Genomic DNA, 23,213 nt, shown 5'->3' with positions numbered 1-23,213 from the left:
TATCCTGGCGGGCACCAAACATGCTCTCATGGTCTTTGTGTCCCATATTACGCCCAGAAAAGTGGTGTTCTGTTGTGGAACTAACACGCTTTTCTTTACATTTAGCCTTAACCCCAACTTCTTCATATGAGCTAGCACAGCATCTCGATGCTGGACCGCCTGATGTTCTGACTGTGCCAGGATGAGCCAGTCGTCTATATAGTTCAGCACGCGGATGCCCTGGAGTCTCAAAGGAGCCAGAGCTGCATCCACACACTTTGTGAACGTGCGTGGTGACAGTGCTAGGCCAAACGGAAGAACCCGATACTGGTACGCTTCGCCCCCGAAAGCGAACCTGAGGAACTTCCTGTGTTGCGGAAGGATGGAGATGTGAAAATATGCATCTTTTAGGTCTATTGTGACACACCAGTCGTCGGACCTGATCTGACACACAATCTGTTTCAACGTGAGCATTTTGAATTTTAACTTCTTGACTGCTCGATTTAGTCGACGCAGATCTAAGATGGGCCGCAGCCCCCCACCCTTCTTTGGAACTATGAAGTATGGGCTGTAAAACCCTGACTCTCTGCTGTGGGGAGGAACCCTTTCTATAGCCTCTTTTTGCAGAAGTGTCCGTACTTCTCCTTCCATCACCAAAGCCTGCTCGGAGTTTACTACCGTGTGTACTACCCCGTTGAACCTGGGCGGGCATAACCCGAACTGAATTCTGTACCCTTTTTTCACTGTATGCAGGACCCAATCTGAGACATTTGGCAGAAGTTTCCACGCTGCCAGATACTCTACTAAGGGAACCAGCCTCTCGAGGTTGGTCTCTGGTGTTATTTGAGCGGCCAGCTCGGTGACCTGAGACGGCGCACCGGCAGGAAGCAACCGAACTGACCCACTTCGAACTCTCCTCGGAGGGTGCGAGCTTCCCCACGCCGCTACGTTTCCGGGCGAACATGGAGATAAGTACTCGCTGGGGACCGCTGCGTCCTGAAACACCAGAGGTAGCAGGGTTGGCAGCACGGCCCTCTGATGGCACCGAGAGGAAACGGGTGCCTCGACACACCGATTCCCCTCGGAGGGGGCTACCATCAGAATCCTGGCGCCCTTGGCGTCAGGACTTCTTCGCCGAGGCCGTCCTGGAGATAATCACAGTCCTCAGATCTGCTCTACCTCGGGAAGACCTTGGCTGAGCGCGCTGTCCCGACCCCCAGTCTCTCTGTGGGGGGGCACGGACAGCCACGCTCACCTTTTGCTGGGCTCTATGAGAGGAGGACATACTCGGCTGGGGCTGCTCCCGCCCAGCAGCCCCAGAGACATAGACCTTACGGGGAAGAAACTTTTGAAATGCAGCTGCCTGCTTTTTCGCTTCTTGAAATCTTTCGACGACCGAATTTACTGAGTCGCCAAAAAGACCGGTAGAGGAGACAGGAGCATCTAACAAAAATCTTTTATCTCTCTCTTTAATGTCAGAGAGATTTAACCAGAGATGCCTCTCCGTGGCCACCAGAGCTGCCATAGAGCGGCTGATAGATTTTGCCGCTTCCCTGGTGGCCTGAAGAGATAGATCAGCTGCCTTCCTGACCTCCGCTATTGTATCTCTCCCCACTTCCTCACATTCATCGTCTATGTCTTTTAATAAGTCAGCCTGATATGCCTGTAGGACCGCCATAGTATGTAAACTGGCAGCCGCCTGACCTGCTGCCGAATATGCCCTACCCACTAAAACCGATGTTGTTCTTACTGGTTTAGTGGGCAGCTGCGGGGCTTTCAGCGACGATGCAGACTCGGGGGAGAGATAGCTCGCAAGCGTCTCTTCCACCTGAGGCATCGCCGCATAACCATGTTTCTTTAACCCTACTATATTTGAATATTCAGATGTCGCTGGGTTAAAAACTCTGAATGATGCCGGTCTAATCCATGACCTCGATACCTCAGTATGGAGATCAGGAAAGAACGGTAAGCCCCGCTTTGGAGGTTGCGATCTAGATGGCAGAAATCGTTCATCTAATTTACTCTTTGATCGACATGACTCCTGTTCACTGGCTGGCCAGTCAATATTTAATCTAGCAACAGCGCGAGTGACAACCTCTTGTGTGTGTGTGACTGTGTGTGATGCAAAATCCTCATCTCCCAAGCTCACAACATCCAGTTCCTCGGAACTGGAGTGCTGCTGCACTTGCGCTTCAGCGCGAGCAGAAGAAGCAGCGCATGCTTCTGACTCGTGAACTGAAGCGTCGGATTCAACGGTTAAGGGAAGAGATAGGGGATCACCCGTCTCTAACCCCGCCGTTAAATCCATTTGCGAACCGCAGGACGAGCGTCTTCGCCGTGCCTCAGCAGCAGCGGGACCCGAGCCCTGGGGAACGCGAGCCGAAGCACCCTCCTCGAAGAGTGCTCGGCGGGACCGGAGAGTTTTCATTGCCAGCTTCTCACAATGCTCACAGCCAACTCCCTCAAGAGCTGACTGGGCATGCTCCAATCCCAAACACATCACACAAAGCTCGTGTGTATCCCCACCCGTGATGAAACGAGGACAGGGAGTGACACACTGCTTAAATTGCTGCTTTTCCATAATATATTTAGAGAGACAAACACACATCAAATAGACAGATACGATTTCACATAGAGCGCTTGTGAAGACACAGAAGCTAGTGTTTGTTCGGTCCAGGGGTGCTTTATAGGTTCCTGGTCAATGAGGTCACCCGCCTAGGACGTCCCATCACGTCATTGGACTGATTTCACGAGTGCTTCATGACGCAATCACGCAGGGGCGTTCCCGCAGCGCTATACGCAGCGTTGAGTTCCCTTGAAAGGGTAACAATGTTACGAGTGAGCGAGCTGCCTGTGACAAGATGGCCGCCAGGTGCGGAAATCTAGCCTTTATTATGGATATCTATGGCAACCGGCAGCAACCAATCGGAATTTAGAAGTCCTCCGCTTGAGAGGATTCCAGAGAATGCAGTCAAGTAAACTTTGGTTCCGACCAGATTAGTTCCCAAGCAAAATAGAGGAGAGGTTGATCATGTGAATTTGATAAGGCGGCACGCAACACTATTTATAGGCAACATTTTCACGCTAGAACACTTGTTTTTCAGCGGGAATGCAAATTAGATTAGCACTTAACCATGAACACAAAAGAAACAACACATCAGGCCCGGATTGGCTAATCAGGAGCACCGGGAAAATTCCCGATGGGCCGGTCTGTTTTATTGGCCAGGAGGGCCGGTGTTGTCATGGCACTGGGTTGAATGCTCCAGTCACAGCGCAGCCTCACTATTTTTTTATTGTTATTTTCTCGCAGCCCCACAAAAAAAAGTCAGTTGTTAGAGATGTACGTGCGAACAAAAAATAAGAGATACAAAACATGGATAATAGGCGCAAAGGCGGCGCTGAAAAGGCCAGAATAATAAAAAATCTCTAGAAACTCAAGCGGCCAAATAGCCTCAGTGCCGTACCCACCATTGAAGTCTCCGAGGTCCGGACCTCGGTCCTCGATTGTATAATGAACTTTGTGAAATAATTGCCTAATACTCTAATTTGGTGCTGCAATGATTCGCATATTGCGACGATAACCGACCTCATAATCTGAGCTGCTTCAGTAGCTACTCAACACCGCTCGTCGGCAATGGCAAAATGTTTGAGATGACCGATCAAAGCAAGCGGGATTTATGTTCACAGAAGCGCGAGCCGCGCGCGAATCCCAACGCGGCGCTTTACGAGATAAGATGCAAGTGGCTAAACTAAACAGCTGTTTTACCATAGAAGTTTTAAACGACCGACATAAATAATCAGTTTGCAAAGACTGTATCAATCAAAGGTAACCTAAAGATAAAGAGACTGAGAGAAGAAGAATGAGAGAAGGAGATGGAGATGAGAGAGGAGAGCAGGTAGAGGAATAGCCAATTGCATATTGTGCCCAGAATGAGAATAACTTTATTACAATGGATTCCTATTTAACACAGATATACATGTTCTTTGCCAATGACAGTGGAAAAATAATATGCCCCCGAACCCAGATCACTTTTGGGACCTTTGTATTTATAAAACCCTGTGTACGGCTATTGCACTGAATAGAAAATTATATTTTTGAAAAATACAAGGTTGTACAGAACAGTGCAGACTTACATATTGCAGACTTATACTGAGGGTTTAATTACATTATTTTTAATATAGTCGGTCGGGAACTAAAGTGGGCCGGTCTAAGGTATGAAACTCCAGGGCTGAAAATTAGTCCCACTCCGGCCCTGCAACACATGCATGGCTTTTAATTGTTTTTTTCTCTTAGCAAACATGTCACTATAATTGTTAAGTTCTTTCCATCGATCAATTTCTTACTTACCTACTTTATGATGCTTTGATACCGTTTTTGGAGCCTGACAGCCCCAGGTCCTATACACTTTCATTAGAGAGAGAACGTAGAATTGGTCAGAAACTACATTTCTCAACTAATTTTTTCCTTTGGTGTTCCATGGAAGTTCCATAAAGTTTTAAACATATTACATGTGAAATTTCTCACCTTCTGTTGATGTAAAACATTGACAAGTAAGAGTACAGAACTTCACAGCAGTGCCATTTAAGGTCATTTAACTAAATTAATTAGAGAATTAAACAATTAATAATCAGCAATCCTATTGAAAGGTTTTTTTTTTTAATGAATGAAAATGCAAATTGACTCTGACAGTAGGTGACATTTATCCACTTTATTTTTCAGTGTGGAAGTAAGCTATTAACAAAGTGCCATAAACAGTAAAACTATTTTACGCTAAAGACTAATGGTGCCATGTTTATAATCACATACATAAATATCCAACATCAATCAGGATAACAGGCTGTTTTTGTACAGCTAAAATAACTGGAAGCGGCTGACACCGGAAGCCTTTCAAGTTAAAAATGGCCGCCCCAACACTATTTACACATCAAAAAATAAGATGGTTAGAAAAGCAGGAAAACCCCGGGCCGGTTACCTAGGTACAAAAAGTTACAAAGTGCAACTTTTCATTTCTGACAGATTTCTAAGAGATTGTCAGAGAAGAAAGTAAAACTGTATTTACATGTTTTCAAACAGCTGTTAAGTTTATGCTATGTATTTTTCACACAACAAATACAAGAATACACAGAATAAGAGTTCAGCATTCCTCCTCTAATATACACTGTTGCTTAGCAATATACTCCCGGCATTAGGGCTCACTCCACTAGAGGCATGGCCTCCTCGTGGGCATGGTCCAGCGGGATTTCCATTCACGACATATGTGTGGCAGCGGGATGGGCTTCCCCCTCCACCTTTGTCAGATTTTACAATCTGGAAGTGCCCGCCCTGCAGGCAAAATTACTAGCGGTTTAATATGCTACAGCTCTCCTGGTGAGCTGCACTGATGGGACACATTCCACACAGACCGGCACCGCCGCTCTGTCTTCCCATCCCACTATGTGCTTATGTATTACATACACACTGGCCCGCACTCTTGCCGGCCAAATATTATTTCCCCACTCATAGGGCTCCTCGGGGTCCCCCGGGGCTCATGCAGTGGATGCTTGGCGCACACGGCGTTGACAATGGGTTCCCGTAGCGTAAGCTAGCTTACGCAATACGAGAGAACCTCTCGTAAGAGAACGAATCGGTTACCTAACGTAACCTCGGTTCTCTCTAGATGAGGGAACGAGTATTGCGTAGCCGGCCGTGCTCGCGCCACAAGCGTTTTCGCTTCATTCAATGAAAACCAGGGAAGCAGCCTACGAACCTCGCTTATATACACTCTAGCCACGCCCATTCTGGCGGGCTATGATGCGATGAAGGCGCGAGTGCCTCTCATTGGACGCGAGTTCACTCAAGTTTATCTATAGGCTGCAGCAGTTGCCGCAGAGCAACCAATGAGCTCGCTAGCTAGCCCGCTCAAGGTCTGCAGCTGCTGCACTGCGTTGACAATGGATACAAAATTAAGGATAATTTTTTGGCTTCAATATCTCAGAAAAGATGAATCTTTCCCGTAGCGTAAGCTAGCTTACGCAATACTCGTTCCCTCATCTAGAGAGAACCGAGGTTACGTTAGGTAACCGATTCGTTTTTCCCTTCCAGAAAAACCACATGAATTTCACGTTATCACATGTTTTCCACATGGTATCACATGTTTCACATGTGATAATAGGTTTCACATGGGAAATTTACATTTGTTTTACATGTGATCACATGTGTAAATGTTCCAAAAGCACACATTTCCCATGTGCAAAACACGTTTCACATGTGACCACATGAGTTTCTGCACATGTGAAATTCATGTGTTTTCAGTTACAACTGTACAGCAGATTTCTTAACTTTCTCTTACTATCTTTCAGTCTCTCTCTCAGATAGAAGTGCAAAGTATGCGAGTGGACTGCAAGGTCGCGTCTCGCTTTGCTCACACAGTTATGACCACCAAAGCCCTGAACACAGCCAATGCATCACAGGAAGTGTTCTTTGAGGTGGACTTACCCAAAACAGCCTTCATCACCAACTTTAGCATGTTAGTCCTCCTTTGTTTACACAAGCTATAAATATATTACACTTGCAACATGCCCAAACCCACTATGACCTAATGAAATTCTTTGTGTTTGTTTTTTCAGAGAGATTGAGAGCAGGATATATGTCAGTGAAGTGAAGGAAAAGGAGCAGGCCAGGCAGAAGTATGAGAGCGCCGTGTCGTCCGGCCAGACCGCTGGTCTGGTTAAGTGAGTACAGGTCAACGGCAAAGCTCTGGGATGCTGACAGAGTACACATATTTGCTTTTCGGTGTTTGCTAATCTCAATGACCAGATATCAGAGTTGTTTTTGCTTTTTCAGGGCTTCGGGGAGGCACATGGAGAAGTTCTCAGTCTCCGTGAATATCCCACCCCAGAGCCACGTCACATTCACTCTTACTTACGAAGAGCTGCTACAGCGCCATCTTGGCAGCTATGAGATCATGATAGGTGTCCGACCTAAACAGCTGGTTCAGAATTTTGAGGTTCATCATTAGTTTCTCTTTTACTAAACATATTCAGTGGAAATATTTAAATATTGTAAACTATGCTATATCAGGCCCGTGTCTTCTCATCAACAGATTGTGGTAGATATCTATGAACCTAACGGAATTGCATTTGTGGATGTCAATGGTACATTCATCACCAATGAGTTGCTTCCTCTAGTGAAGAAAACTGTCGCTGATAAAAAGGTTAGAATGAAAACTCTCAAACAATCCCCCAACATTGGTGGATTGATATGGAAGGCTGTTTATATCTTAGTCAAATAAAAAAATACACAAAACAACAAAATAAAATTAAAAAAATGTGAAAGGGGCTATTGATTATTTCTCAAAATGTGACTATATCTCTTTTGTTTTTAGTTGTGCCTTTATGTCATAATTGTGAGTATTTAACTCATAACTGCTACTTTATTTCTTGTAATTGCAACTTTATCTCGAAACTGAAACTTAATGTCACAAAAAAAAGTAAAGTTTATTTTAAACTCTCAAATTACCGGTTGCAGCAGCTGGACGTACACCCGGTTGTTAGACTAGTTTGGACCTAAAATGCATTTTAAGTCCTGTGTAGAATTAATACCTGTTGCACTGTTTCGGCATACAGTATCTAGTCAAAGGTAGGTGTAAAGTGAAAATACATGGCCCCTGGAGTTTAATTTGTTTGACTAGCTCCTCCTTACACTGTGTCCTAACCAAGCGACAGATTCTAGTAATAAGCATTTTGATCCAGTGATTACAACTACGATCTTACTACCAGAACACACAGCATCTCATTTCACTAATAAGGAGTCTAAAAACACCTCAGTTTCAAAAATACACATTTTTAATGTCTAAACACTTCCTGCTATCCTCATAACACTGATCCTCTACGCTCGTCCTCAGGCACATGTGTACTTCTCTCCTACATTGGATCAACAGAAAAAATGCTCAGACTGTGAAGGGACATTGATTGATGGAGATTTATTCATCAAGTATGATGTGAACCACCCACAGGATATAGGTGAAATTCAGGTACAATATCAGCAAAGCCATTTTTTACAATGAATTTCTTTCTAATCATGCATTATTCTAATGGTGGTTTTTTCTTGTGTTTTTATGTTTCAGATAGTAAATGGCTACTTTGTACACTTTTTTGCTCCAGATAATTTGCCACAAATGCCTAAGAATGTGGTATTTGTGATAGACCGAAGTGGCTCCATGGAGGGAGAGAAGATGAAACAGGCAAGTCCAACAAATACTTTACATCCACTTTCCTAGTTCACACATTTAAGTCATCGGCCGATTATCTGTTGGTAGACTCGAGAAGCTCTGATGACCATATTAAGTGAACTGCATGAAGAGGATTACTTTGGGTTGGTCACGTTTGATGATGTTGTAGAGTCATGGAAACCATCTCTTAGCAAAGCTACACCAGAAAATGTGAAAGAAGCAAAAGAATTCGTCCAGAGTATTGAAGCAAGACACAGTAAGTATGAAGCGAAACATCATACTGTAAACCCTGCACAAGGTTGAAATCATGGCTTGCTGTAGCTGTTAGTACTCTTGACACTTAGAGCCATGGTTCTCATGAAACACAGCATAACACCTCTATTTTACAGTAAATTACTGGTTTTATTGAGAAAAAATATATACTGGAGTGCATAGCATTCCATACATTAAATGCCAAAATCACTCCTGCTGCTCTATTAAAACATTCTCTCATAATTTTCCATCAGTGACTGATATAAATGAGGGAATTTTGTATGCCGTGGACATGCTTACCTCAGAAAAAAGTGACTACTTCCCAGACATGTCTATGATCATCCTACTGACTGATGGCCGACCCAGTTCTGGTGTGTATTGGCTTTGCATTGAGAATACAAGACTGTTTTAAACTTTTTTTTTCTTTGGTAATAATTACTATAACCGAATCAATTAATTTGTAATAATCAAGTAATCTTAGCTTAAAATGTGTTGTCTATATTGGGTAGGCCTATTCAAAATGCTTTACAACTGGGGTTTTCAAACTGGGTACTGAGGAGTGCTATGGCTTTATAGGGGCAAAAAATTAGGAAAAATAGATGAGCTCACAGCTCACATAAGATTCTGTGCCAAGTTAAAATAAGTTCAACTTTCAAAGTATGTGTCAGGCACAAGCAGGTATTCGCCTCAGCAAAAGAAACTTGTGTGAGGCGAATTGATTAAGGGATTGTAATCAGAAAGGGAAAAACTACTAATATAGCCTACCAAAATAAAAGTCTTTCAGTGGTAAATGTAGCATAAAGCGAGCTGCCGCTGTCTATGATGTTGATTATGCTTATTATTTTATTATTAATAATGTTGAGAAAAAGAAAAACAACATCCACTGCTCTTGTACGGAAACTTTAGCAGCTTAAACACTGAGGGCTAAAATGTATAAAACACTAAATACATACAAAAAATGCAATACGTACAGAATCGGCAGCTAAATATTTTTGTAATACTGAATCCGGAGGTCTACGGCAATTCCCAGCCCTAATAAAAAGGCAATTTATTTAAAGGCACAATATGTACGATTTTTTCGCCACAAGAGGGCGTAGTTTCCAACAATAACAAAGGCGTAGGTTGATGACGCAGTGATGAGCTGAATGATGGGACTTGCTGTCAAGCTGATGGATCTAATAATGTTTATGGATGAGTGCAAACATTCATGTTTTTTAACATTACAGTGGTATGAAGCAGGTCGCGATTGCTAAAGAGACAGATATCACACGCGAGTCCCGCGGATATAAAGGAATAAGGACATTTAATTCTACCGAACTACCCGCGAGTGCTGGATTACTCACACAGGTCAGTTTATTAGACGAATTAAACTTGTGAGGTCACGCAGCGCTGCTTCACTTGGTCTAACGTTACACTATCACACTAAACGCCATTTAAATGTGTGTTGAAAGTTATAATGTTATACTACGTGTTAGTTCGTTTGCTATACGAAACTAGCAGTAAGCTAGATCAACATTAGAATGACATACTGACCATATTCTAACATTTCATCATGTTGAGCTAACGTTATATAACATTGATTTGTTTTATGTACATTTGCTCACCTGTCTAATAAAGCTGTCAAGTCGTGACTCGTGAAGCTCTGTCGAGTCCAAGTTAGTCGCGGACGCTAGCTCTCGGCATCTCAAAAACGCCACGCTGATGTTGATCCTCGTTTTAGTTCTCCTTGTTTGTCCCAAAGTCTGCTCGCCATGGTCTATGTTTGAAAGAAACAAGAACTGCGTGCCGCTAAACGCTACGCACTACGCAGTTGTCCACGTCTGTCGCCATGGTTACGTCATGGCTATGGCAGTATGAACGGAAACCGAGGATAGTGTGGATATTGCGCCATTGACGCAACATTTTTTTCCGGGACGGCCACTTACTTAAAACTGTAATTTCTCTGAAATAAAAAACCTTTGGAGACTTTTGGAATATTGTAAGAACACAACTGCAGGAAATGTATCACTCTGTGCAAGTGATTTTTGGATATTTTATTACAAAATATTTACATATTGTACCTTTAATTTAGGAAACATTACAACATCATGTTAATTTTCTCCAGTAGTATAAATAGTTTTTATGAAAATATAGATTTACTTTTATATTTTAGGAAGGCTACCAGTTACAAGTAGATTGTTATATTGTAGGTCCATGGCAACAAAAAGTTTGAAAACCCCTGCTTTAGAAAACTCAAACCTTCAATTATATAGATTTAACAATCTGCACTGAATAATTTGTGTTTAAGGGCAGCAACATCTATCCATAATCCAAGAAAATGTCCATAAAGCTATTAATGGAAGCATTAGTCTCTTTTGTTTGGGCTTTGGCTATGATGTGGACTACAGTCTCCTTGATAAGTTGGCCAAGCAGAATGACGGACTCGCTCGAAGAGTCTATGAGGCCTCAGATGCTGCCCTTCAACTGCAGGTAGAACTTACAACCGTATACTCTCAATCAATAAATATAATACCTTATATTTAACATATGCAGCCTGATCCAGATAATAGCCGGGTCTTGAATGATTTCCTTTTCTATAGGGTTTTTATGAAGAGGTGGCTAGCCCACTTCTCTTTGGGGTGAACCTAAATTATCCTGGCAACGCTGTAACTGACTTGACACAAAGTCACTTCAGGCAATTCTTCAAAGGCTCCGAGATAGTGGTAGCCGGACGCCTACAAGACCTTGAGACTGACAAACTTCGGACTGAAGTATCTGCACATGGGGTAAGGGAAGCACTATTGGTTTTAATAAAAATCAGTATGATTGTCCTGTTCCATAAGTGCCATACATCCAATTTCAGTTGGAGGACCAGTTTGTGTTCGAGAGTTCAGCAATTGCTGAAGAGTGGGACAGTGTGTTCCCTGAGGAGGAGTACATCTTTGGCGATTTCACAGAGCGACTGTGGGCATATCTGACCATCCAGCAGCTCTTGGATAAAATGTCAGCGTGAGACATTTGCGCTCAAATAATTCAACCTGAGAATTACAAAAAAATAATACAATGTCCAATAAAATTTGTTGACAGAGAAAAATGCTCACCAGAGGACAAGGAGAATGCCACAGCTGAAGCTCTGGACCTTTCTCTAAGGTATAACTTTGTCACACCACTTACATCCATGGTGGTCACCAAACCACAGACCGAGGATGAAGAAACACTTGTTGCTGACAAGCTGACTGAAGGTACTTGTAATGTTTTTAAGCCATATTCCACCCAAAAATGAAGATTTAGTCATCATTTACTTATGCTCATCGTTTCAAATCTGTATGGTCAAACCATTCTGCGTAACACGAGAATGAACCTCATTGGTTCTTGCTGAAGCTCAAACGTGATGCGTAACACGAGAATGAACCTCATTGGTTCTTGCTGAAGCTCAAACGTGATGCGTAACACGAGAATGAACCTCATTGGTTCTTGCTGAAGCTCACACATGCTGCGTAACACGAGAATGAACCTCATTGGTTCTTGCTGAAGCTCAAACGTGATGCGTAACACGAGAATGAACCTCATTGGTTCTTGCTGAAGCTCAAACGTGATGCGTAACACGAGAATGAACCTCATTGGTTCTTGCTGAAGCTCAAACATGCTGCGTAACACGAGAATGAACCTCATTGGTTCTTGCAGAAGCTCAAACGTGATGCGTAACACGAGAATGAACCTCATTGGTTCTTGCAGAAGCTCAAACGTGATGCGTAACACGAGAATGAACCTCATTGGTTCTTGCTGAAGCTCAAACGTGATGCGTAACACGAGAATGAACCTCATTGGTTCTTGCTGAAGCTCAAACATGCTGCGTAACACGAGAATGAACCTCATTGGTTCTTGCAGAAGCTCAAACGTGATGCGTAACACGAGAATGAACCTCATTGGTTCTTGCAGAAGCTCAAACGTGATGCGTAACACGAGAATGAACCTCATTGGCTCTTGCTGAAGCTCAAACGTGATGCGTAACACGAGAATGAACCTCATTGGTTCTTGCAGAAGCTCAAACGTGATGCGTAACACGAGAATGAATCTCATTGGTTCTTGCTGAAGCTCAAATGTGCTGCGTAACACGAGAATGAACCTCATTGGTTCTTGCAGAAGCTCAAACGTGATGCGTAACACGAGAATGAATCTCATTGGTTCTTACGGAAGCTCAAACGTGCTGCGTAACACGAGAATGAACCTCATTGGTTCTTGCAGAAGCTCAAACGTGATGCGTAACACGAGAATTAACCTCATTGGTTCTTGCTGAAGCTCAAACGTGCTGCGTAACACGAGAATGAACCTCATTGGTTCTTGCTGAAGCTCAAACGTGCTGCGTAACACGAGAATGAACCTCATTGGTTCTTGCAGAAGCTCAAACGTGATGCATAACACGAGAATGAACCTCATTGGTTCTTGCTGAAGCTCAAACGTGCTGCGTAACACGAGAATGAACCTCATTGGTTCTTGCTGAAGCTCAAACGTGCTGCGTAACACGAGAATGAACCTCATTGGTTCTTGCTGAAGCTCAAACGTGCTGCGTAACACGAGAATGAATCTCATTGGTTCTTACGGAAGCTCAAACGTGCTGCGTAACACGAGAATGAACCTCATTGGTTCTTGCAGAAGCTCAAACGTGATGCATAACACGAGAATGAACCTCATTGGTTCTTGCAGAAGCTCAAACGTGATGCGTAACACGAGAATAAACCTCATTGGTTCTTGCTGAAGCTCAAACGTGCTGCGTAACACGAGAATGAACCTCATTGGTTCTTGCTGAAGCTCAAACATGATGCGTAACACGAGAATGAACCTCATTGGTTCTTGCAGAAGCTCAAACCTGATGCGTAACACGAGAATGAACCTCATTGGTTCTTGCAGAAGCTCAAACGTGATGCGTAAAACGGGAATGAACCTCATTGGCTCTTGCTGAAGCTCAAACGTGCTGCGTAACACAAGAATGAATCTCATTGGCTCTTGCTGAAGCTCAAATGTGCTGCGTAACACGAGAATGAACCTCATTGGTTCTTGCTGAAGCTCAAACGTGCTGCGTAACACGAAAATGAACCTCATTGGTTCTTGCTGAAGCTCAAACGTGCTGCGTAACACGAGAATGAACCTCATTGGTTCTTGCTGAAGCTCAAACGTGCTGCGTAACACGAGAATGAACCTCATTGGTTCTTGCAGAAGCTCAAACATGATGCGTAACACGAGAATGAACCTCATTGGTTCTTGCAGAAGCTCAAACCTGATACGTAACACGAGAATGAACCTCATTGGTTCTTGCAGAAGCTCAAACGTGATGCGTAAAACGGGAATGAACCTCATTGGCTCTTGCTGAAGCTCAAACGTGATGCGTAACACGAGAATGAACCTCATTGGCTCTTGCTGAAGCTCAAACGTGATGCGTAACACGAGAATGAACCTCATTGGCTCTTGCTGAAGCTCAAACGTGATGCGTAACACGAGAATGAACCTCATTGGTTCTTGCTGAAGCTCAAACGTGCTGCGTAACACGAGAATGAACCTCATTGGTTCTTGAGGAAGTTCAAACGTGATGCGTAACACGAGAATGAACCTCATTGGTTCTTGCTGAAGCTCAAACGTGATGCGTAACACGAGAATGAACCTCATTGGTTCTTGCTGAAGCTCAAACATGATGCGTAACACGAGAATGAACCTCATTGGTTCTTGCTGAAGCTCAAACATGCTGCGTAACACGAGAATGAACCTCATTGGTTCTTGCTGAAGCTCAAACGTGATGCGTAACACGAGAATGAACCTCATTGGCTCTTGCTGAAGCTCAAACGTGATGCGTAACACGAGAATGAACCTCATTGGTTCTTGCTGAAGCTCAAACATGCTGCGTAACACGAGAATGAACCTCATTGGTTCTTGCTGAAGTTCAAACGTGATGCGTAACACGAGAATGAATCTCATTGGTTCTTGCGGAAGCTCAAACGTGCTGCGTAACATGAGAATGAACCTCATTGGTTCTTGCAGAAGCTCAAACGTGCTGCGTAACACGAGAATGAACCTCATTGGTTCTTGCAGAAGCTCAAACGTGATGCGTAACACGAGAATGAACCTCATTGGTTCTTGCAGAAGCTCAAACGTGCTGCGTAACACGAGAATGAACCTCATTGGTTCTTGCTGAAGCTCAAACGTGATGCGTAACACGAGAATGAACCTCATTGGTTCTTGCAGAAGCTCAAACGTGATGCGTAACACGAGAATGAACCTCATTGGTTCTTGCAGAAGCTCAAACGTGATGCGTTAACACGAGAATGAACCTCATTGGCTCTTGCTGAAGGTCAAACGTGATGCGTAACACGAGAATGAACCTCATTGGCTCTTGCTGAAGGTCAAACGTGATGCGTAACACGAGAATGAACCTCATTGGCTCTTGCTGAAGCTCAAACGTGATGCGTAACACGAGAATGAACCTCATTGGCTCTTGCTGAAGGTCAAACGTGATGTGTAACACGAGAATGAACCTCATTGGTTCTTGCTGAAGCTCAAACGTGATGCGTAACACGAGAATGAACCTCATTGGTTCTTGCAGAAGCTCAAACGTGATGCGTTAACACGAGAATGAACCTCATTGGCTCTTGCTGAAGGTCAAACGTGATGCGTAACACGAGAATGAACCTCATTGGCTCTTGCTGAAGGTCAAACGTGATGCGTAACACGAGAATGAACCTCATTGGTTCTTGCAGAAGCTCAAACGTAATGCGCTAACACGAGAATGAACCTCATTGGCTCTTGCTGAAGGTCAAACGTGATGCGTAACACGAGAATGAACCTCATTGGCTCTTGCTGAAGGTCAAACGTGATGCGTAACACGAGAATGAACCTCATTGGCTCTTGCTGAAGGTCAAACGTGATGCGTAACACGAGAATGAACCTCATTGGCTCTTGCTGAAGCTCAAACGTGATGCGTAACACGAGAATGAACCTCATTGGCTCTTGCTGAAGCTCAAACGTGATGCGTAACACGAGAATGAACCTCATTGGCTCTTGCTGAAGGTCAAACGTGATGCGTAACACGAGAATGAACCTCATTGGCTCTTGCTGAAGCTCAAACGTGCTGCGTAACACGAGAATGAACCTCATTGGCTCTTGCTGAAGCTCAAACGTGCTGCGTAACACGAGAATGAACCTCATTGGCTCTTGCTGAAGGTCAAACGTGATGTGTAACACGAGAATGAACCTCATTGGTTTTTGTACGTCAACCGAACATGCTTGAGCTTCCGTTAACCATAACTAATGTGTGCGTTGATGAATGTTAATATGTGAATAAAAGCCTAAATTAAATCTGTTCATCATATAAAGCGATTGTATCTCTTCAGAAAATTTGGACTAAACCGCTCAATTCATATGGATTAGTTTTACATTCTCTTTTCAAAGTGTCAAAGTGGTAGATGAGTAGCTGTCAATGGACAGTACAAAACTGTAAACAAATATCTTCAGTTGTGTTCCAAAGATGAACAAAAGTCTTACGGGTTTGGAACGGCATGAGGGTGAGTAATTAATGACAGAATTTTTTAATTTTTGGGTGAACTACTGTAACATTTTAGTATCTTTTGCTTTTCCACGTAAAGATATTAGCCAAATGAGATTGTTAGGTGTTCTAAACTTTTGACTAGTAGTGTAGTTTACAGGAGGGTAAATTTAAAATTGATGCCATAATAATTTCTTAACATCAAACTGTTACCTCCACAAACCTCACTAACTTCAACAAATCCAAAAACTAGTTCTTCCATGGAACCATGTGTTGTACCAGCCTAGCACTTTGTAAACCTACCTTTCTTTTTATACACCTCCAACTCCCTGAAGTTGTGTAGATGCCTATGGGGTAAGAATTCGTTCACAATTCTGCGCGCGCAAGATCACATTTTGAGCGCGCAAAATGACATTTCAAACGCGCGTGAACTGAGTTTTGAGGAGAAATGTTCGTCTCGCAGATAAGAAAATATTTCGAGCGAACGAAAATCAATTTTGCATTTAAAATAAGTATTTGGATGTGCACACACGTTCTCTTTCGCATGTGCAAAGTTTCACTTTCTTGCTCCTCTCATACCAGCCATAAGCGCTCTCGAAGCGCAGACGGCTCGCGTGCTCAACACAACCCAGCGTTACAATATGCCATAATTCCAGCCAATCAGAGATGAGGCTGCTAAATTCGGATTGGCTGGCTTGAAAACCAATCACAAGACTCCCTGCAGCTGTGGACTAGGAAAAATACATGGTGGAAGATATTTATGTTTAATTTGTTTAATGGATTGAACACTTCAATTTAAGTTCAAGTCAACAAAAACATTAACAGCAGAGATGTTCTGGAAAAAGAACTATCTTACTAAAAAAATATACTGTATTTTTATACTATTTTAGGATGGATAGTGTGCACATTGGGATGCAGGCTTGTTCCCCTCACTGCAAAAAAAAAAAAAAAAAGAAAGACGTGGGTAAAAATGCAAACATATATGCAAATATAACTGTAAGTGAAAATCTTGGATGTGTGACCCACAAGACTTCTATATAATTACTCGCATAATTAGATTTTTATTTTTTTGCAGTGAGGGGAACAAGCCTGCATCCCAATGTGCACACTATCCATCTTAAAATTGTATATAAGAAAATACAGTATATTTTTTTTTGTATGATAGTTGTTTTTACATGACATCTCCTGTGAATGTTTTTGTTTAAATAATTCCAAGGATATGAAGTAGATTGATTATTATTTTAACGTTATTACATTTCATTTCTACGTTTATTTGATGGCTTTTTTTTATTCTGATGTGAGTGATGTACCGTTTTTACACACTTATTTCATTAAAAGGGGAAAAGTCTCTTCATTTCTGAAAATGTGTAACATTTGAGACCCCAGCTCTGTCACATTCATATTTCACTAATGTTAATTACATTAGAAGTTAGAACTACCTCTTGAGGTGTAGCAAACACTGGGACATGCCATTATGTACAGTAATAGTACGATTTGATTTTGATTAAAAATAAGCTAAAGAAAATTAGCTTAAAATAAGCTAAAAATAAACTGTGATCGTCGAGTGGTAGACAATTGAACTTAAATAGAAGTGTTCAAGCCATTAAACAAATTAAACATAAACATATTCCACAAAGTATTTTTCCTCGTCCACAGTCGGTGATGCAGGGAGTCTTGTGATTGGTTTTCAATCCAGCCAATCAGAATTTAGCAGCCTCATCTCTGATTGGCTGGAATTATGGCATATTGTAACGCTGGGTTGTGTTGAGCACGCGAGCCGTCTGCGCTTCGAGAGCGCTTATGGCTGGTATGAGAGGAGCAAGAAAGTGAAACTTTGCACATGCGAAAGAGAACGTGTGTGCACATCCAAATACTTATTTTAAATGCAAAATTGATTTCCGTTCGCTCGAAATATTTTCTTATCTGCGAGACGAACATTTCTCCTCAAAACTCAGTTCACGCGCGTGCGAAATGCCCTTTTGCGCGCTCAAAATGTGATTTTGCACGCGCAGAATTGTGACCGAAATCTAATCCCATAGATGCCAATCAGATTGGTTTCTACACAATAAAGTGGTTTTAAAAGTCAAGGAAAGAAGCAATACAGAAATTATGAGTTCTCTAGGCTGCCTTGAATACAACTCAATGATGGCTCAAAAAATGTAACCGTTTGAAGCTACAATTTTCTGCAAAGGTGCTTATGTGACACATTAATACTATTTTCTTTTGATCCACAGAGCAGCGAGAGGACACAACAGAACCTGGTAAGAGGAATTGACCGTTCGCAAAGACCCGCCCCCCTTAGTTACTGTCGCTATGTCCGACAAGCTACGCTGCTCTCACACACACACACACCATGTTCTCACGCAGTGAAAAATACATCGCGGACTGACAACACGCTGACAGACAGGACAGACCAGGTTACTTTTCGGTTACTTTTGATATTAAACATTAAACAAAGTCTCACCTTTCAAATTTGGTCACAATAAATACCGTTTTGTGGCTCTTTAATGTGTCGTGACAGATCGCTGTAGAGCATCAGTTAAAGCTGCTCGTGATCCGATCATCTCTTCCTTCTAGTTCATTTATAGCATCAAATAAACATGAATGAACATAAGAAGGAATGTTGTTTTAACTGCAGAAAGGCATCAGTATATTACGTTTTTCAAGTTCAAATCCTCCCATGTTAATCTACTAACTCTCCTGACTGCTTTGTCGGACAAAATGGCGGATGGCGAAGTATGATTGGTCAGATCACCTGTCAATCAAGCTCCCTGCGAAGGGTCAATTAACCTTAGATTTAACCATCATTGTGAACATTAAGAGGTGTCTTATCTTATCTTGTCATGTCTTACTATACAATGAATTCTGCAAAAACTTTTGAATGAAGACTCTCTCTCTGTCTCCATCTCCATCGCACAATTCTACCCTTGAAGTTATAGGTGCACTTTATGCTCCACCTCAGTTGATCGGCAGTGCTCACAAAAATCTCAGACCCCAAGGTCTACTCTCTGCCAAAAAACACCAAAATCTACTCCCTTCATATCTTGGTGAGAAGTGATGTCATTTTTGTGGTGTGAATTTGAATACATTTTAAAGAGAACTACATTTCTTACCTGTTACTTATCTTTGTCTCTTGTTCTTTGGGTTTGGCAGTTGATGGAGATCCACACTTCATCATTGAGCTGCCAGATCAGAATGATGCTCTGTGCTTCAACATTGATGACAAACCTGGAACCATCTTCAACTTGGTTAGCGACCCGCTTACAGGTGATTCATTCTGTCAAAAAAACAGAAACATCGGTTTTGATGTGGGTAATTGGAACTAGGTTTATTTTCCATCTTCTCTTTCTACTCATATGAATATTCAGGCATTATAGTGAACGGCCAGATCATTGGAGATAAGAAGGTGATCCCAGGGAGCAAGATGCACACTTATTTTGGGCACTTTGGGATTGCTTATGAGAAGTTTGGTATCAAATTGATGGTGAGCACAAAGGAGATCTCACTGTCTGAAGAGGGAAAACAGACAAAATTGTCCTGGACTAACAACAGGACTATAAAAGGACTGAAGTAAGTGACAATAAATTTACATGTGTCCGTGATAGTAAAATAAAGGCAGATTTTTTATTTTTTCATTAACCCTTATCGGTAACACTTTATAATAACTGCATGCTATTAATCATTTGTTAAGCATGAGTAAACAGTTAATTCATCATTTATAAAGCATTAATAGACATTAATAAGCAGTTTATAAATACAGCTATAAAAACTTTTTTCTTGATTTATAAGCATATCTATAATGCGTTTAATAATTGTATTTTCATACTTTGTTAATGATCAATTAATAATTTCTAAATGAAGTATAGCATTATTTATAAACCAGTTATTTAAGTGTTGTCAGTTATTCATAAGATCACTTAGAAAGTGTAAGTAAATGTAGTAAATACAGGTAGTTATAAAGCATTTAGTAGTGGTCAGTTAACTATTTTGTGAGCTACTCTAAAGTGAGGACTATTCATGCCTTGTAAAGCATTTATAAAGGAGATTTAAAGACGCATCAATCTTCTAAACAGTGAAATGTAACAAACACAACACAGTGATACAGAACATAGAAATATTTAACAGCCTTTAAATCTCCTTTATAAATGCTTTACAAGGCATGAATTAGATGAGCTCACAAACATAGTTAACTGACCACTACTAAATGCTTTATAACTACCCGAATTAACCCTGAATTACAGCTTAAATACATGTTAATAAAGCATTTATTAACACACTAAGTAACCATCACTATATGTCTGAATAATAAGATGTATGAATGTACATTTAAATAGTTTATTAATCATTTACTTACACGTTCTAAGTAATCTTGTGAACCACTGAAAACTCTTAAATAACTGGTTTATAAAAAATGCAATTAATCATTTAGAAATAATAAATTGATCATTAATAAAGGATGAAAATACAATTATTAAATAAATTATAGATATGCTTGTAAATCAAGAAGAAAGCATTTATAGCTGTATTTATAAACTGCTTATTAATGTCTATTAATGCTTTATGAATAATGAATTAACTGTTTACTCATGCTTAACTAATGATTATTAGCGTGTAGTTATTATAAAGTGTTACCCTATTATCCTGTAATGAGAATCAAATTGAGCTCAAATTCTCCATCTTTTGCTTTCTCCAGCATGGATCTGCAGGTGATCAAAGATCGCAGTTTAACAGTGACCCTGAGGAACTCAGTCAAGTTTCTTATTATCCTGCACAAAATATGGCAGAATCACCCGTATCATCAAGACTACCTCGGGTTCTACACCTTGGACAGTCACCATCTTTCACACAATGTTCACGGCCTGCTTGGTAAAATTAGATGTTCTTAAATATTAACAGAAAAACTTATAGCTGCTTTAATTCAACATAAGGGAACCTATGTGGGGTTTTTTTGTTTTTGTTTTTTTGTGATGAAACTAGTGATGTCTTTTAAAATTACACTATGGATTTTATGTCAAGTCAAGTTTGTTATTTATTAGTTTCACTAAACATTTTGTATTTTTTATTGCTGTCTGTCTAAAAAAAAAAGGTTACACTTTATTTCGATAGTCACTTTAGACATTCTATAAGTAACTTTTCAACAACATGTCAACTAACTGTCATTAGAGTATTAGTAGACTGTAGTAGACTGTCAGTAGACTAGTAGGTTATGGTTAGGTGTTAGGGTTCGGGTTAGAAAAACAAGTTGACTTGTAGTTGCTAAGTTACTTATAGTTAGTAGCAGGGGCGTAGAATTTAGTAGGGACGCTAGGGACGTGTCCCTACCAATATCCAGTGACACTGATATATCCCTAGCAATATTTTCGATCAAAACATTAAATATATTAAATATTGATGTCCCCGTCCCCACCAATTTAAAAATCAAACCTACGCCACTGGTTAGTAGAGTGTCTGTTGGGGGACCAACAAAATAAAGTGTTAGCAGATATTAAGCAGACAGTCTACTAATACTCTAATGACAGTTAGTTGACATTTAGCTGCTAAGTTACTTATAGTTAGTATAATGTCTAAAGTGGACTATCGAAATAAAGTGTTACCAAAAAAAATCCCAAATGACATCCTATACACTATGCACTTACTCTATCGTTTAGTGTATAAAAATTTGTCATCTGGTATAGATAGGAGGGGTTTTTTTTTGGAGGGGGGGGGGGGGGGGGGGCGGGTAATTAAGTGCATTATCTAGGTAATTTAAGTGCTCATTTTTGATACCGACTATATATGTTAACGCCGATAACTGATAAATGGCTGATATTAAAATTATATACTATGTTGTCTAAATAAATGTGGGCACCATAACATTATAAGGTACAGTATGATGAACTGTAAAATGGATATTCATGTTGAGATATGCTATAGTTTATACTAAACACATTAAATTATTGACCTTTTTAAAGATTAACCTTGAGCATTAGATGACATCACAGATAATCTAAATGTAAAACTAGGGGAAATCCTCATAATGGACCGAGTCAGAGTCACTTTTGAGTGTATAAGAACACAGTTTGTAAAAAATACTGCTGCTACTTGCAACCTCACTAGACTTCCACTCCACTAATCTTGACGTTAACAATAGCTTTTTTGGTCTCTATTTTTACTGCAGGTCAGTTCTACCAGGGTGTTAACTTTGAGGTCAGTGACTTGTTTCTAGGAAAAGACCCTGATAAACAAGATGCCATTATGTTTGTGAAAGGAAACAAGCTCACGGTTACCAGGTAAGTGAAATTGAACGTAAATATGCGATGTTGAATTCACACTTGAAGATTTTCATGCAGATTTTCATTGAATCTCACATGACTCCAGGGGCTGGCAGAGAGATTTCAGAAAGGACGTAAAGAATGGAGACAATGTGCCCTGCTGGTTCATTCACAAAAATGGCACCGGACTCCTCGATGGAGTTCACACAGATTACATCGTTTCTGGTCTCTTTAAGACAATCTAGACAACATCTGTCGCTCAACCGACCTTTGCACTACGGACAAAGTACATGTTAGCTTTCATGTAGTCTTAAGTACATGATGTGATGGTTTTTATTTGGATATAATGCCATATTTGACAAAGCTGCATTACAAAGCTGTTTGTGATAGACATTTTTATATACTTTTTTGGAATTCAATGGCTATGAAATAAAATGCCCATCTAAACATTCCTTGTGTTTCCATCTTTTATTGCAATATTGATTGATTGAACAAAGTCCAACATGAAATCACTTAGTAACTCAATGAGGGAAGAAAGTTTCGTGAGCAAGAACAACATCAAGCAGGGTGCGAATTAAGGGTCAGAAGGTTCAGAGAAGGGGGGGAGAAAGCGAAAAAAAAAAGCCCTGTTTGTTTTCTTTCTCTGGCTCGTTCACTGGTGGCTGAAATTTCATTGCATTATTCCTAATATATTTATTTATACCAGACATACCTCACATGACAAGGGGGTCTTTTGCTTATCTCCATTTTAATTAAAAAGCTTTTATGTATTGAATATTTCTCTCTACCGACCAATGATGATTCTGAAAGAAAGTGTGTAGGGTTTGTTATAGTAATAAACACAACTTTTTAATGTGCATCTGACTAACAGGTAGACAGCACTCTTATTTTACTGTTGTTGTTAATATGGTGGGGGGGGGGGGGGGGGGGGGGGGGTGGGGCATGGTATTTTTAATACAAAAATACCATGAGACAAATGATCAATACTGCACTCAATTCAAGAATTTGGGA

General features: G+C 41.1%; 1 protein-coding gene across 1 annotated transcript in view; it reads left to right on the top strand.

The window, feature by feature from the left end:
* The window catches only part of itih3a.2 (inter-alpha-trypsin inhibitor heavy chain 3a, tandem duplicate 2), a 28,268-nt gene extending 5,614 nt beyond the window's left edge, over positions 1-22,654 (top strand). Inside the window, exons 2-20 of the mRNA XM_056236703.1 lie at positions 6,331-6,485; positions 6,586-6,690; positions 6,803-6,965; positions 7,062-7,172; positions 7,863-7,991; positions 8,085-8,201; positions 8,277-8,445; positions 8,696-8,812; positions 10,729-10,910; positions 11,021-11,206; positions 11,284-11,423; positions 11,508-11,662; positions 18,186-18,212; positions 18,885-18,998; positions 19,105-19,218; positions 19,320-19,521; positions 20,645-20,817; positions 22,109-22,220; positions 22,309-22,654. Coding sequence (XP_056092678.1) covers positions 6,331-6,485; positions 6,586-6,690; positions 6,803-6,965; positions 7,062-7,172; positions 7,863-7,991; positions 8,085-8,201; positions 8,277-8,445; positions 8,696-8,812; positions 10,729-10,910; positions 11,021-11,206; positions 11,284-11,423; positions 11,508-11,662; positions 18,186-18,212; positions 18,885-18,998; positions 19,105-19,218; positions 19,320-19,521; positions 20,645-20,817; positions 22,109-22,220; positions 22,309-22,447 — 2,610 coding nt within the window. The 3' untranslated portion in view covers positions 22,448-22,654. The remainder of the gene's footprint in view (positions 1-6,330; positions 6,486-6,585; positions 6,691-6,802; positions 6,966-7,061; positions 7,173-7,862; positions 7,992-8,084; positions 8,202-8,276; positions 8,446-8,695; positions 8,813-10,728; positions 10,911-11,020; positions 11,207-11,283; positions 11,424-11,507; positions 11,663-18,185; positions 18,213-18,884; positions 18,999-19,104; positions 19,219-19,319; positions 19,522-20,644; positions 20,818-22,108; positions 22,221-22,308) is intronic.
* Positions 22,655-23,213: the final 559 nt, after the last annotated feature.

The sequence above is a fragment of the Rhinichthys klamathensis genome, unplaced genomic scaffold (genome assembly GCF_029890125.1).
Source record: "Rhinichthys klamathensis goyatoka isolate OS25496 unplaced genomic scaffold, OSU_Roscu_1.1 h1tg000461l_1, whole genome shotgun sequence".
NCBI lineage: Eukaryota > Metazoa > Chordata > Actinopteri > Cypriniformes > Leuciscidae > Rhinichthys > Rhinichthys klamathensis.
Note: the sequence above shows the minus strand (reverse complement) of the source record. Positions and strands in the feature narration are given on the sequence as shown.